The 15,176-nt window shown below is 41.1% G+C and overlaps 1 protein-coding gene across 1 annotated transcript; it reads left to right on the top strand.

Moving 5' to 3' along the window:
• On the top strand, window positions 1-6,990 carry purab (purine-rich element binding protein Ab). The gene has a single exon (XM_084041527.1). It carries the CDS (start codon window positions 66-68, stop codon window positions 915-917), a length of 852 nt encoding a protein of 283 aa, XP_083897653.1. The 5' UTR covers window positions 1-65; the 3' UTR covers window positions 918-6,990.
• The last annotated feature ends 8,186 nt before the right edge of the window (window positions 6,991-15,176 follow it).

Genomic DNA, 15,176 nt, shown 5'->3' on the forward strand with positions numbered 1-15,176 from the left:
GGGCAGTCGAGGTTGCAGCAGGCAGAGGGAGACGGTGGAAGGAAGGTAAGCAGGGAGGCAGCATCATGGCGGACAGAGACAGTGGCAGTGACCACGGAGGGCCCACCGCGGGCCCCGGCGGCTCGCTGCCTCCGGGTGGCGCGATGGGCGCCGCGTCTCGCCTGCAGCACGACACCGAGGAGCTGGCCTCGAAGCGCGTCGACATACAGAACAAGCGCTTCTACCTCGACGTGAAGCAGAATGCTAAAGGCCGCTTCCTAAAGATAGCCGAGGTCGGGGCCGGGGGAAATAAGAGCCGCCTCACTCTATCCATGTCTGTGGCCGTGGAGTTCCGTGATTATCTGGGGGACTTTATCGAACATTACGCCCAGCTGGGCCCGAGCAACCCGGACCTGGTGCAGGATGAGCCTCGGCGGGCGCTCAAGAGTGAGTTCCTCGTGCGGGAGAATCGGAAATATTACATGGATCTGAAGGAGAACCAGAGGGGGCGGTTCCTGAGGATCCGACAGACCGTTAATCGGGGGCCCGGACTGGGAAGCGCACAAGGCCAGACCATCGCACTTCCAGCGCAGGGTCTCATCGAGTTTCGCGACGCCTTGGCCAAACTCATCGACGACTACGGGATCGACGAGGAACCGGCAGAGCTCCCCGAGGGCACGTCGTTAACGGTCGACAACAAGCGCTTCTTCTTCGACGTGGGCTCCAATAAGTATGGGGTGTTCATGCGGGTCAGCGAGGTGAAGCCCACGTATCGGAACTCCATCACGGTTCCGTGCAAAGTGTGGTCCAAATTCGGCAACACCTTCTGTAAGTACGCGGAGGAGATGAGGAAGATCCAGGAGAGGAGTCGAGAGAAACGGGCTTCCGAACTGCTACCTGAGGGCCCGCATGGGGGCGACGATGGAGAAGATGATTGACGAGGATGGATTTGAAGCAAAAATGAATAACAAAAAAAAAACTGAATTTTGAGAGAAAAATAAATCTGACTTTTACTGTAAAATAGAAAGAGAGAATTCCAAGGGAATCACCACCCCTCACAACCTCCACAGTCAAAAGCAGCACCTCTGCTGTCTGCTCGCTCATTACTGGATGTCACCCCACTTACCAACCATGTTAACAGTAAGCCGCTGCTATCAAGAGAACTGAACTGTAAGATATGAACTGTTTCCTACTTGATTTACATGACAATGAACAGAGTGTTTATATCTCTATCAAACGACAGATTTTGCACACATCAAAGCTATTTCGAGAGAGAAAAAAGGGGTTTCAACTCAAGTGATGAAGGCCTACTATATGATTCAATCAAAAACGAAACCAGAGGTCTATTATGTAAAATGACGGTCGTCAGAGGGAACGAATATTTGACATCAGCACAAAGAGAATATATTATGGACTTTATGAAACCAAAATCTGATACCAGATGTATAGTTTATTATAAAGGTACGCAGAAATAAATATGAAAGTGCTCTAAAAAAGTGTATGAATTGCAGAAACGCACTACAGGCCTGTAAACACCTGTCAGCATGCGTAGGCTCATGTTTTGAAAAAGAAGTTTGGCAAAGTAGGCTATAGTGTTTAATTTGATCTAAAAATGTAGTGGGCTAATTAAAGCATTTCTATCATGTCATTATAAAGGTTAGAACTCAGAATAAATAGCCTATGTTTGCACCTCTAAATTTAGCTCTATGCTACTATTGAATATCAGCCCTCTTGCACCATGTCCATATAAACTTAAATGAAAAAGTGCTAACTTAGATGTACTAATTATGATTTTGTGAATCAGCTGTAAAAAAAAAAAAAAAAAAAATCCTTTTAAAGATGCCCACGTTTTCTGTGGGTTATGTTTTTTCTTTCTTATTTTTTTTTCCTCTGGTGGGTGGGGGATGCAAAAGAATACAGTCCACTTGTGGGAGCACTAGGCGCATCAAAAAGGAGAAAAAAATAGATGCATGGCACGGCTGGAGTTGGAAGCCGCAGCGGCCGGGCGAAGCATCCTCTCTGACGTCACTACAACCTGGTGCCTTATACACTCCACTCGTTTACGTGTTCTCACGTGGATGGTCTGTGACCTCGACCGCTGTACGTTTTCATTTATGAGTGCTGTAGGTAGAAGTGAGGCCAGGGCCATGGCATTCGCACAGCCATAGTGCGGAACATGCATGGGCAACACCAAAAGTGAAGCCAAAGCAGTTGCTGGGAGGCTTCCCAGAGGGCCGAGTTGAGTTGAGTTGAGTTTGAGTTGAGTTGAGTTGAGTTGTGTTCCCTGGAACTGGTAAAGCTGAGGAGAATGGCCCCTATAGGAGGATATGGTCCTGCAGCCTGTGACAGCGCTAAGTGTAAGCATGGAGAATTATCTGGAGATGTTATGGGTGGCTCTGCACACCTTATGCACCATGATGTAAAAAGTAAAAGTAAAAATAAAACCACAGGAAAAGAAAAAACAATCAGGAGCAGCCGAATACGGCTGTTTGTCAGAGATGAGATGGATGCTGAGAAAGAGCCAGGCAGGCAATCAGTCAGTCAGCCAGCCAGCCAGCCAGCCAGCCAGCCAGCCAGCCAGCCAGGCCGGTCCAGTCCCATGCAGTCAGTCCAGAGTGAAGTCCAGTGGATGTAAAGGCCTGATCAGTACGAGGCCAAGGCAGTATCTATCTCTTTATGGTGCTACAGCCCCATGATCGTTCCCGGGGGGTTCTCGCCGCTCAGATTATGTCACTTTTGCATTGTTATTATTATTATGATAAAAGTTCTATACTCCACCTTATGTTGTCCGAAGCATGTTGATCTCCCCGCTCCCTGGCAGAGAGGGAGCTAATGACTAGTGCAGGACATTTCATACTAGTGTGCAATATTGTGTACGTGCCAATCACGGCATTGTATCACATGTATAGACTATTAAAAAGAAGAAAAATGTATAGGCGATGTGATCAATAGATATTTGAAAGCATGAAGATGAGGTTGGTAAATCTGCATTATATTACTGAAATGTGAAGTCTTTCTTCTAGCACTTGCTCTAAGTGGAAAAACAATGTCCGACTAGTAGTGAGGTATCTTACTGTCACGTTCTGTAAACCAGTAGGCCGCCTTGTCTGTCTCTCAGTGCGCGTAGACTAGCTCGGGTGTCTTATACCCCCCCTAGTACGGAATCACCCAAGGGACTCAAGCCCTCCTCTCCCTCTCCAAACACATAAAGCAGAGTCAGTTTAGAGGCTCTAATTGTCTCTATCTCAGACCCACATAGCCCCTCGCAATGGCCTATCCTAAAACTGAATAGCGTCTTGGAGGCTAGGGTCCAGGATGATATACACACACACACACACACACACACACACACACACACACACACACACACACACACACACACACACACACACACACACACACACACACACACACGTGCGCGCGCATACACACACACACACGTGCGCACGCGCACCGAGCGGTTCCCCCTGCTGAGGCCTCTTGTTGCTGTCTGAGTGCTTGTGAGGCCCCTAAAGTATTTTGAATAGGGTCTACAACTGCACAAGGCCTCTTGTAATTTGAAGCTAGAAAATTTACTGCATTTAGAGCTTGAGTGTCACCCCTCTCTCGCCTGGGATCGGTGATTGAAAACAGGGGAACTGAACAGCTAAGATTTTTAAACATTTGAAGCTAAGGTATTCTCCACTTCCATGGTTTCAGTCCAGCAAGGATATAGGGATCAATCCCACCAAAACTGAAGGATAGAGGAAGTTTAGTCGTTGTTTTTGTAATGAAAGACACAGTCCTACCCCCTGCTGTGATTGTGGACAGGGCTCTGCTACTCTTCAAACTCAAAGCAAAAAACTAAATTTTTAAGTATTATAAAAAATGATAGTGTCTATATAGAGCCAAGCTCACCCAAATGCCTGTTACGTTTGACCATGCCACATCTGGCAATTTATCCCACATGGTCTCATAGACACGTAACCCATTCTTCACCTTAGACCAGATTGACCTTAAGGCTTTTTATTGAAGCGTTTGTTAACAATCAATAAGTCCCAAGTGGTTAGTTCACCTATAAGCTTTATTTAAAGCTCTGTAGGGCAGGATGGCTAAGACGAGCTTACACAACCAAACACAAGATACAGGGCTTGACAGGGTGGCATGCCGTCTAGCTGGCATGAAGGGGAAAGACAGTCCATGGATTCTAGCTATAGATTACGCCTCATCTGGATAAGAACAGTTGATGTATTTACAGTCTGGGGCCTGACAGGCATGGATGGCTGAGAATTAAGCTGAGGCAAATGCCCACAGATTACATCTGGGCCAAAATAGTGTCATATGTACCACTGTGTCGACAACTTCATCATGCCTATTGCAGGTGAGCCATTAAAAATGACCCCCCCCCCCTTTCCCCCAAAGAAATCCAGTCAAAGCTGGACTATTTGGCCCAGGTCTGGTTCTGAGTGTTAGTGAAAGGCCTGACAAAGCCTGGCGCAACACTTTCAGGGCTTTCCAGCAGCAGCCTACCAGCGCCTACCAGCCTTGCTGTAGACAATTTTAGACTGGACGTATCTCTGTTGTAGAGAGTAGGAAATCTCTCTTCCTCTTGAGGATGTATTACCTTACACTGCCCTGTCGATTGCCAAGAGCCCATTTAAGCAAAAGGTACAAACTCCACCTATGACTGTGCCCAGCAAAGCACATTTGAGGTCAATGCGAGTTCAAGTTAAGTTCACTGTGATTCTGGACATTTTGTTGTGAAGCAGCACTTCTTTCCGAAAGTGTACCAGCTTTAGATTTGAAGTCATCCTCTGTGCAACAAGAAAACTGGAATTGCCGCACATCCATTTCTCTATTCCTCTTTCTCTAATGGCCAAATATAACAAGAGCCTAAATCTGCTCCTAGAGTACAAACTCCCCACTCTGAGTTGTCTTGTTTTGCTTCAAAATGCTATCACAAGGTGCTATTGGGTCAGTTGCGTTCTCAGTGTGGTATGATTCTATGTGCTGTGTTCCTTCATCATTTGGGGCCAGGGCTGGATCGGTAGGGATATATCCATTACAACGCAATGTGTTTAGATCTCTCAGCTGCTGAGCGATCACCCAGAACCATCTATAGTCATGGTTTAAAGTGGGGTGACCTGGCAGCCATGTTTTACCCACATTACACCGTAACAACATATGGGACTACAATTTTAAATGGAGGGCAGATACCAGATGTTTTTCTTTTTCTTTTCTTTTTTCATCTTGCTTTCTTAAAATCGTGAGTGGTCTAATCTATGAGTCCATATCAATAGCTCTGGGTCAGTTTAGTGTACATGGCTGAAGGTGCACCCATGCTGTTTTGTATTGAAGAGTTTTGTTTTTGATTTATTACTCATATTATACAGTGGTAGCCATTATAGAAGTCCCTCACCATTAATTTATAATGCATCTATTTGTCCAGTAATATTGTAGTAGCCACTGCAGCCCATTCTTTCCAAATATTGTACAATCGAGCTGAATAGCCATATTGCAAAACCATTCTTTTACACAGTGATAAACAGACCATTCCTTACGTCTTTTGAATACCGACAAGAGTAGAACATTTTAAATTTTAAGGACAATGCTGCAGTAGTTAACTATTGCATGCATGTATTAAAAAGAGGGACCGCTACAATGGGCACATCTGTAGGTATTTAGTCTACTTGTTTTACCTGTGTTTTACAGGGGACTAATCATGTGTAATATCGCAATGAAACAACTGCATGTACATGACTTAAAACTGAAAACTTCCACAAGACAAATGAGGGTGGTATCTATCTGTCTTCACCAAACTGAAAAATACATTAACTGAACTTCCATAAGATGTTTCCAGACTTGCAGGTCTGCTCTCTGTTCCTAGTTTCAGTGTTGTACTTTTTCACTGGCCGTTCAGAATTTCATATTAACCACACCGCCAATTGCAGCCTCCGGTCAAAGCCAAGCGCTGGGTGATTCATCACCACATACCCATTCACACAAGTAGCTCGTTCAACATGACTTCTGTTTGCACACATACAAAGTAGGGTCCATTACATTTTTTTGCAGACTGTACAGACAACTGTTATGTACAATTATAAAAGAGGCTCTTTAAAATGTAAAGATATAAAGATGTTGGGAGATGGATCCTGGAGTTTAAGGGGGTGGGGTCAATGCACAATGAACATATCCCATGTCACCGTATGGTCTAAAATCCCTTTACCATCCCCATGAGATAATATGTTGTATCTTTCAAAAAATATTTTATCTGTGGCGTGTGTGTGTGTGTGTGTGTGTGTGTGTGTGTGTGTGTGTGTGTGTGTGTGTGTATATATAAATATATATATATATATATATATGGTTTGTTATATATGATGCTCCTCCTTTCAGAAAAATATAACATGTAAACAGGAAAAACATATTGCTGTTTTTTTCCTTTGTATTTTATACTTACAGAAAGCATTGAATAAAAATGGATAAATACTTGCACTTTAGATATATTAAGAAAAATAAAAAATCTGCATATTATTTTTGATAGGGATCTCACATTCAAAGAGTATAAATTACAGGCTTTGTGACTATTGCTGGACAGAGATGTATTGAGTTCTAAGTATATTTTGTCTGTGTGTCAGAAGGTTTACTAAAGTAAATTGCATGATAAAGTAGTGCTACACCGATATTGTTCTTTTTTTAGTTGGTAAAAGAAAATGTCTGAAAACTGTGATAACAATCCTCTTGTATCATGTTTAACTTCTCACCCTTCCATTTCGAGAATATTTCTTACTGAAATATGGCCTTTTCCTGACTACATGACGATGGTGCTTACTTTGGCTTTGACATCCAAGCTCATCCTATACATCTTGACATCATCATAACTCGCATCTTCACTCTTCATTACTTTCTGTTTATGTACTTTCACTACCTTATTAAATTTCTGTTGATGGCAACAAACGTGTGCTGTTTTGTACGTGGTTTGTTTTAATGTTGGGGGAGCCTTGTCGTCTGAAAAATGACTAATCGCGCAATAAAAGAATCATTCCACATGTCCTTGTCTCTTCCAAACTATCTGAATGATATTTCTCCCCAGTGGACACAGGTCAGCTTAAAAGACGCATAGATGTCTTTTTGTGACGTCTCAGAATAACTGGACTGGGTTCCATTGTAACAAGTCAACCAAACTGGTTAGTAAAGGTAAAACAATTAAAAACAGAATTTTCATTGTCAATAACTTATTAATGTTTGTTAAAATAGTGACAGCTTTTTTTTATTCAATAAAGCGTACTAATGACGCACTGTTGCAAACATAGTCTGCTTGTCCAGTACATATTACCTAATGCTAAGTAATAAGAATTAAAAAAAAAAAATCATTTGGTTCAGCAGGTTTATCAACATTTTCATCAACAGGGGCCAGCCACTGTCCCTGTAACCCTTTAAGACATCAGAAGAAATGTGACCTTCAGCAGTACTTGGAATAGCAGTATCCTCTTTAATATGGGACTATTAAAGTAGGCCTAAAAGCAAAGTTTAAGTAATATTTTGATGGAGCCTTTTTGGTTAAATCACTGTCCATTTAATGCTCAGGTAGGGTTCTTGACATGTCCTAAGTAATGGAATCACATGGGAGTGAAGAGGAGGGCCCCTCCCGATGGGACCAAAAGGTATGGATTTGTGAGTCTTGCCTCCAGATGTATCCCCACTGTTCAGACAAGAACGAATGAGGTATGTTGCCTTCAGTTAATTGTTTCCAGTAGCCTACCCAGTCAGTGGGTGATCAACTTTATCCCACTGCTGAGGGGGTTAGTTAAGTAGGCTACTGGTGAGAACATCCCCTTATCAGAGCAATAGCAGCAGTGGCGTCAGTTCAGCAAAAGCTAAGCAAAATTTTTGTGCGGTTCTGGGCGGGTTGGGTTCGTTTTTTTCCAGTTTTTGGTTACTTTATTTCGGTTTTAGGGTTAGGATTCGGGTTAGGTTAGGGTTATGTTATTTAATTCTTATTTTTGCCTGATTTTCCCGATTTATTATCAAAAAAGTACTTCTTTTTTTTTTTTCCCTGGAGCCAGGGTATGGCAGCTGCAATAGCCTGCCATACCCAATTGACGCCCCTGAATAGCAGTGCATTCAGGTTACAGCAGTCGCGTAGTCAGAGATGGCCAATATTTGAAATACATGTATTTTAAATACTTTTTTGTATCTTGTCATTTGTATTTGGCTGGGTAAAAAAATTAACTTGTCAGACTTATACAGACAGAACTGAAGAACATACATACAACATGTACTTTTCCCCCTAATATCTAATATCTACGCAGTGGTATTAGTCTGGAATTTCTGTGGTCCCTCACAACTTCGGAGAAAATAAGTCCAGTCTGGAACCAGGCTATTGTCAATGGCAATTGACATTTAAAGGGAAAAAAGTACAAACTTTGGCAGGCTACTAGTCCTACATACTTACACCTAGAACCCCCATTCAAACTTTAAAATGTTCATCTTACTGTGAACATGTTTGCCTGAAAACAAATCTTTGAAATGTTTCATAGTTTTAGAAATATACTCCTTTAAAAGTTTTGCCACCTCAAAAAACACTTTCACCTAGAAACTCCATTTACACTTTTTATAATTCATCTTACTGTGGACACAAATGATTGAACTTTTTACTTTGTAATGTTTTTAGTTTTTGAGATATTTAACTTTTAAAACGTACACCTGAAAACCAGCAAGGACATGTTTCCAACTTTTACCTGCCACTTTTACCTTTATCTAATGTTTCAGTGAAGACCACGCAAGTAAACAGAACAAATAAGAATCACTGTGGTGCAGTGGTTTAGACACAGGGTTTGTTATGGAAGGTTCCTGGTTCAAATCCAACTTGGACATTATTCCAACTTTTACATGACTCTTGCACCTATATCTAATCTTTCACTGAAGAACGTGCAAGAAACCAGAGAAAATATGAACCATGGTGGAGTTCAAAACCAACAAGGACATCTTTCCAACTTCTACCTGGGGCTTTTACCTTTATCTAATCTTTCAGTAAATAACACGCAAGTGAGCAGACTGAGTAAGAATCACTGTGGTGCAGTGGTTAAGCTGCAGTGCTTGCAACTTGAAGGTTGCCAGTTCAAATTTCACCTGTCCCACACTTCAACATTGTAGTACTTTGAAAATTTTGAAGGCCAAAATACAAAAAAGCTACTCAAAAGCACTAGAAGACACCTGCTGAGGGCCCAAAGGTGTGTTGGCGCAGTGGTGGGTATGCTATGATCGGTTGCCTCTGCTACAGACGTTTGCAGGTTCAAGTCCCATTCCATCGATTACACGGAGGACCAATGGGGGGACTGCGTCCCTCCCCTGCTTGTAGATCTGCTACTTTCACTACTTTGGGTCCCGGGGAGACATCAAATGTATGTTTTGGGTCCCGAGCTAAAAGGTTTGGCCATAGCCGAATGAAAGTTTATTAAGTGGAATCCCCCCTTCCTATAAATGTAAGGCAAGTTTTAGATTCATCACGCACAAACCTTACATTTCCCCACCAACATAGAAAGAACGCTATCAGTAATTTATCTACATAATGTAGGCTATATACATGTAACGTTTGTTTATATGGAAGACCTTATTATTGCTGCTCACAGAACACAGCTCTGCAGAGGGCTGTGATGATGGCATTGATTTCACCTGTGTTGCTGAAGCCAGCATTTGGGCTACTTAGCAGAGACACTAGGCCGCCTCATTCAAACATTGCAGCCCAGTCAAACAATGCTCAACTTTGAGTTAAATATGCACCTTGTTTGGGACGGACGGGACAAATAAAAGTTGTTTAGCCACTGGAAGGACACACAAGGACGGACGGGAAAGCTCTTCAGTGACTGATTGTGAGTGACATTTGATCTTTCCAAACAATATACCGACATGAAATCTGTATGGAATCTGGGCTTAACGCTTGCAATGTGTTGTTTCAGTTATATTGCCAAAGGAAATGCCGTGCCATGGTCTTTAAGGTTTTAGCACCCAGCTGGAAGGGGAACAAGGTAGATGAATGAATGTCTTTAAATGTTATGAAACTATATTGTTGTATTGATGGTTACTGGAGTTTGATATGGTCTTATTGTTGGGGTTTTATTTTTCATGGTTGATACCGTTGTCACTGTATTGCATTTTGATAAGGTTTAAGCTATGCATAGTAATGATTAATTAATTTGAATGTATCATGTACTTGAGTAGATCATGTTATTTGTGTTGTAGACATACTGTGTATGTTTAGACTTGTATTGCCGTTTGTATAATGTCTTTATTTTATGATTATTTACCCTGATGCTTTCTTTTGTCCCTCCCCCCTTTGTTTCAGTTTTCACGTTGATTTATTAAAGATCCTATAAATTCATCAGTTGGACTTCACCATTATTTCAGCCTGGGTTCGCTACAATAATGTATATACATTTTGCTGGGGACCCCCTGGAAAAAACTTGAAGAACAAGGCACTGGATTAAGAGGTCCACGGCCAAATACATTGATTCGGGGGTCCTTGATAATATATATTAAAAAATAAAAAGTTTGAGAACCACTGTACTACACTACACTATATCACAAAAAATACAGAATACTATTATTATATCAGTGGGGGGGAATTTGGGAAATACACTAATTGAGCAATTGTCGACATGAGACCAATATACTTGATAGTCATGTGACTCATGAATAATGATGATGATGATGATGATGATAATAATAATATCCTTTCTTGCTTATTATACATTTTACTTCCTCATATGATTCCGGGGAGACATCAAATTTCTCTTTTGGGTCTTGAGTCGAACCAATTACTCACGCAGAGACATCAACTTTCTCTTTTGGGCCTTGAGTCTTGGGACTTAAGGCCCAAAAGAGAAATTGTCTCCCTGGATCTAATGGGTTCGACTCAAGACTCTTTTGGGTCTTGAGTCTTGGGACTCAAGACTCAAATCCTGGAAATGGCAAATCAGCATGTGTCTGTCTCCCTGGGGTCTAGTGCTGTAATAGGGATAGACTCCTGTGATCTTGGCTGTTACTGACAATAAGCCCACTGTAAAGTGCATGAGCCAAATGCCTTTAATTAATTTGGTGGAATGACCCATCACGTTCATGTAATGTCAATGTACAAAGGTCAGTGTGCTTGGATAGCCCTGTTGGAAGAGCTCTTGACTTGTATGTATATATATATGTATGTCAGACATTTTTTATAATCTAAAAAAATATATATATATATATATATTATCTACAATATGAACTATAGTGTTAACAGAGTGACAATGACATATCACATGAGTCATTGTTAAACAATTATGATTCATGGTCACACACTATTTCAGTAATATAATTACATTGATTATTGTCTCCGCCAGGAGACTATGTTTTCGTTCTCGTCCCTCCGTGTGTCCACCAAGCTAACATTGGTCAAGCTTCACGTGACACGTGACAATATGTTGAAAGGGTGTGCTTTGATTGGCTAGCGAGACACATGATGAAATAGAGACCTATAAATAGGTATATCACTTCGAAAGACTATTTATGTCTTTCGAAGTGAGGTAAGACAGGATTAATCAGGAACCGGAGGAGTGTCAGACACGTGTCAGACAAGGCTCCCAGAAGAAACACATCTCCCCCGTTCAGACTCTCAGCGAGTTCAAGGCCATGGACTCCTTCTAAAAAGAGCATCACGAAAACGCAAGAAAAACAAAACACGATGATGATGATGATGACAACAAAAATTAAAAGAAGTTTGAAAACTCCCTTTTTACTTTGTGTTAACCCGCCTCCATTTGCCCTGTGTGGGCTTGGTGACACCTCAGGAGGACTTGAGTACCTGCTAACTGCCACACTACGGCTCCCATGAACTCTCTAGACCTGATGGTCAATGGGCAGGCCAGCACATGCCCAACACTATTTTTTTTACTTTCCCTTTTTACTACTGGCGGAGACCTGTGCTCCGAGGAGCACATTTTCTAGTTTTTGTTTGTTTTTCCCACACTTTGTTTCGATGTCCCCCGTCCTAATTGATTGATTAGCTCCTGCTGTGTGTCCCCTCATCACCTTTAGTTTATGTCAGGTGAGGTGTGTGTTTGGGCAGCCTGGCATTCAGTGAGAGAATGGGGGTGAGCTAGGCTCAATATTTTGAGTTTGGGTTTGAACCCCTAACCTCTGGTTTGAGAAGCAACATATCTCTAGCTCAGGGGTGGGCAACTCTGATAATGGAGAGGGCCACTATATTTCCACACTCACTATGCCATTCTATGTCACACAAAAGTTGCTACGCGTTTTGAGCTTGTAGATCGGCTATTTTTGCTATTTTTTTATTGGAATCCTGGAATCCTGGTCTTAAAATAAAGTAATATTTTTAGGCACACGTTCATTCTCCATCTAAATTGTACTAGGTAAGTATTTCGTTCTCACATGCATTTTCTGTGCCAGCGTGGCACAAGACATAATGTCAGGGGTTTATAAACCGAAGGTTCTAGGTTCAAAGCTCAAACTCAACAAACAACTAAAACAACTGTGAAATCTAACTGGTGTGATTAAAAAAGCTGGTTCAAATGCCTCAATAAAAAACTAAAACTACCATGAAATCAAACCATGAAAAAAACACATTGACAGCGGTCAAATTAATAAACAATGGGAAAAAGGCACTAAAGGGGGAAAGAAACACCAAATAATAGTCTAAAAAAAAGACACACTAAAGAATTGTTCATGGTTATGTTTGACCATTTGAAAATAGATCTACAAGCTCACAAATCACGACGCATTGTGAGTTTGTAGACCTGCTATTTTCAAAAGATTTTGATACATTTTGAAAACTTGAAATGGGACTTTAAGTACTTTAAGCACTTTAAGTACATTTTGATGCCAATACTTTTGAATTCCTGACTTTTACTTTAGGGTAGTGATACTTTTACTTAAGTAAAAAATGTGAGTACTTTTTCCACCACTAGTGGTGGAAAAAGTGAAAAAACCATTTAATGACCCTTAAACGTACTTGGTAAAAGTACAAAAGTATTGGTATCAAAATGTGTTTAAGTACTAAATAAATCCGAAGAAATCACTGTGTGGAGGCCAAAATCGTCCCCCCGAAAACCTGTTAGGAGTACGTTTCAGGCAATTTAGAGTTGATTGGTAGTACTTTGTAGTGACTTTTTTTTCAGCATTGGGTCACTACCGAAACGAAAGTTGGTCACTACCGAAACGAAAGTTAAATCCGAAAAAATCACTAAGTGTGGAGGCGAAAAATCGTCCCCCCGAAAACCTGTTAGGAGTACGTTTCAGGCAATTTAGAGTTGATTGGTAGTACTTTGTAGTGACTTTTTTTTCAGCATTGGGTCACTACCGAAACGAAAGTTGGTCACTACCGAAACGAAAGTTAAATCCGAAAAAATCACTAAGTGTGGAGGCCAAAATCGTCCCCCCGAAAACCTGTTAAGAGTATGTTTCAGGCAATTTAGAGTTGATTGGTAGTACTTTGTAGTGACTCTTTTTTTTTGGTCCCTAACATTCATCGAGCTCTGGACTTTTTTAAAAATTTAACTGCTTCAGTGAATCTGAGACTCCTTGGACCATGTCATTCACTCATCTCTCCATCACAGCTTCTTGCTCTCAGGAGAACCTGTTCCCCTGTCGTCAGCCTCCAGCACAGATGTACGCCCAGGCAAGGATAACTTTTATTACAGTTTTTAAAAGTGACAGTTTCATGCTCATTGTCTGATGTTACTTTAAGGTTGACATGTAAATCAGTGTGAATGCTAATGTGCACTTCATTATCAAAATCAATGTATGATTATTTGTCTAATTGTTTGTTTTTAATGTCACCTTTTCTTCAATAAAGCCCTGCCAACTACACCATATGGCCTGTTCCTTGGAGGAGTTGTCAGGGTGACTGGTGTGGTTGTCATGGTTACTAACCATGTGTCATGTGTGTCAGAATGATTGGAGGGCGGAGTGTGTCATCAGTGGAGACCTGGCCCACCTGGATTGTCCTCTATAAAAGAGGTGGCTGGACTTCATTCTTGTTCTCTCTCTCACCGTGAAGCTCACTGGTAGCACTCCAGCCTTTTGGATTTTGCTTGTTAAAGAACAAGATCACTGTGGTAGAGGTTTGGGTTGTGTAGTTACCTTGTCATGATGTAACTCCAAAGGTGAACAAGAAATCTAAAATAATTGCTGTATAATAATTGAATAGAAATTGATCATTCAACGTATGCTCCTCATCGACATTGTACGGTGAAACAGCTCTCAAAGTCACTCTTTTAGCACGTAAACGAACACAAACAAAGCTGATTCAGTCAATATAGAACATCACCAAAAAAAAAATTAAATAAAAATGTCAACTTCCTGTTGATTTTACTATTTGAAGATCCAGATCCGTGGCTCCAGTCCGAGTTCTTTTTAATAAAAATAGCAAAATCAACAGGATGTTAGCATTTTTATTTAAAAAACAAACGGTACTGGGTTTGGTGATGTTCTATATAGTCTGAATCAACTTTATTTGCGTTCGTTTGTGCTAAAAGAGTGACTTTGAGAGCTGTTTCAGCCTACAATGTAATTCAATGAGGAGCATATTTTTTTTATTATCAATGGAGCAATTATTTTAGATTTCTTGCCCATCTTTGGAGATGCATCATGGCAAGGTAACTACACAACCCAAACCTCTACCAAAGTGGTCTTGCCCTTTAAGCACTGTTAACCACCCCAGTATCCGTATTGTGGGTATAGCTTTAGCAGAAAATAGCCGATCGACAAGCTCACTGCGACACGTTGTGAGCTTGTCGATCGGCTATTTTCAGTCAAAACTTTCCTCATAATAACACAAAACAGAAAATACACTAGTATTGAGCCCTGAGGCTCACCGGTTACCCATATGGGGTTAAGTTAGTTTTAATAAAATAATTTAAACGTTCTTTGTTTGTGTGAGTTTCCTCATTTTGTTACAAACTCAGCCGTTTGCAACACTCTTGGTTGGTTGTTGCAATAAATACATTACATTTAAGTGGTTGAATTTATGTAATTTGTTATCCCTGAGTCACTAGAATACCTCAAAACGAAGTATGGAGCTCGGCCTATAATTGATCATTGATTTGATTGATATGCTGCATGCCATGAGTGCGAAGTGGTATTTTCTTAAACTTAATTCAGTTAATCAAAGAGGATCTGTGGTCATAATACAGCACTGTTTGAGGAACTATAGTTGAAAACTTAAG

This window comes from Gymnoscopelus microlampas (assembly GCF_963454915.1).
Source record: "Gymnoscopelus microlampas genome assembly, chromosome: 18".
Lineage (NCBI taxonomy): Eukaryota > Metazoa > Chordata > Actinopteri > Myctophiformes > Myctophidae > Gymnoscopelus > Gymnoscopelus microlampas.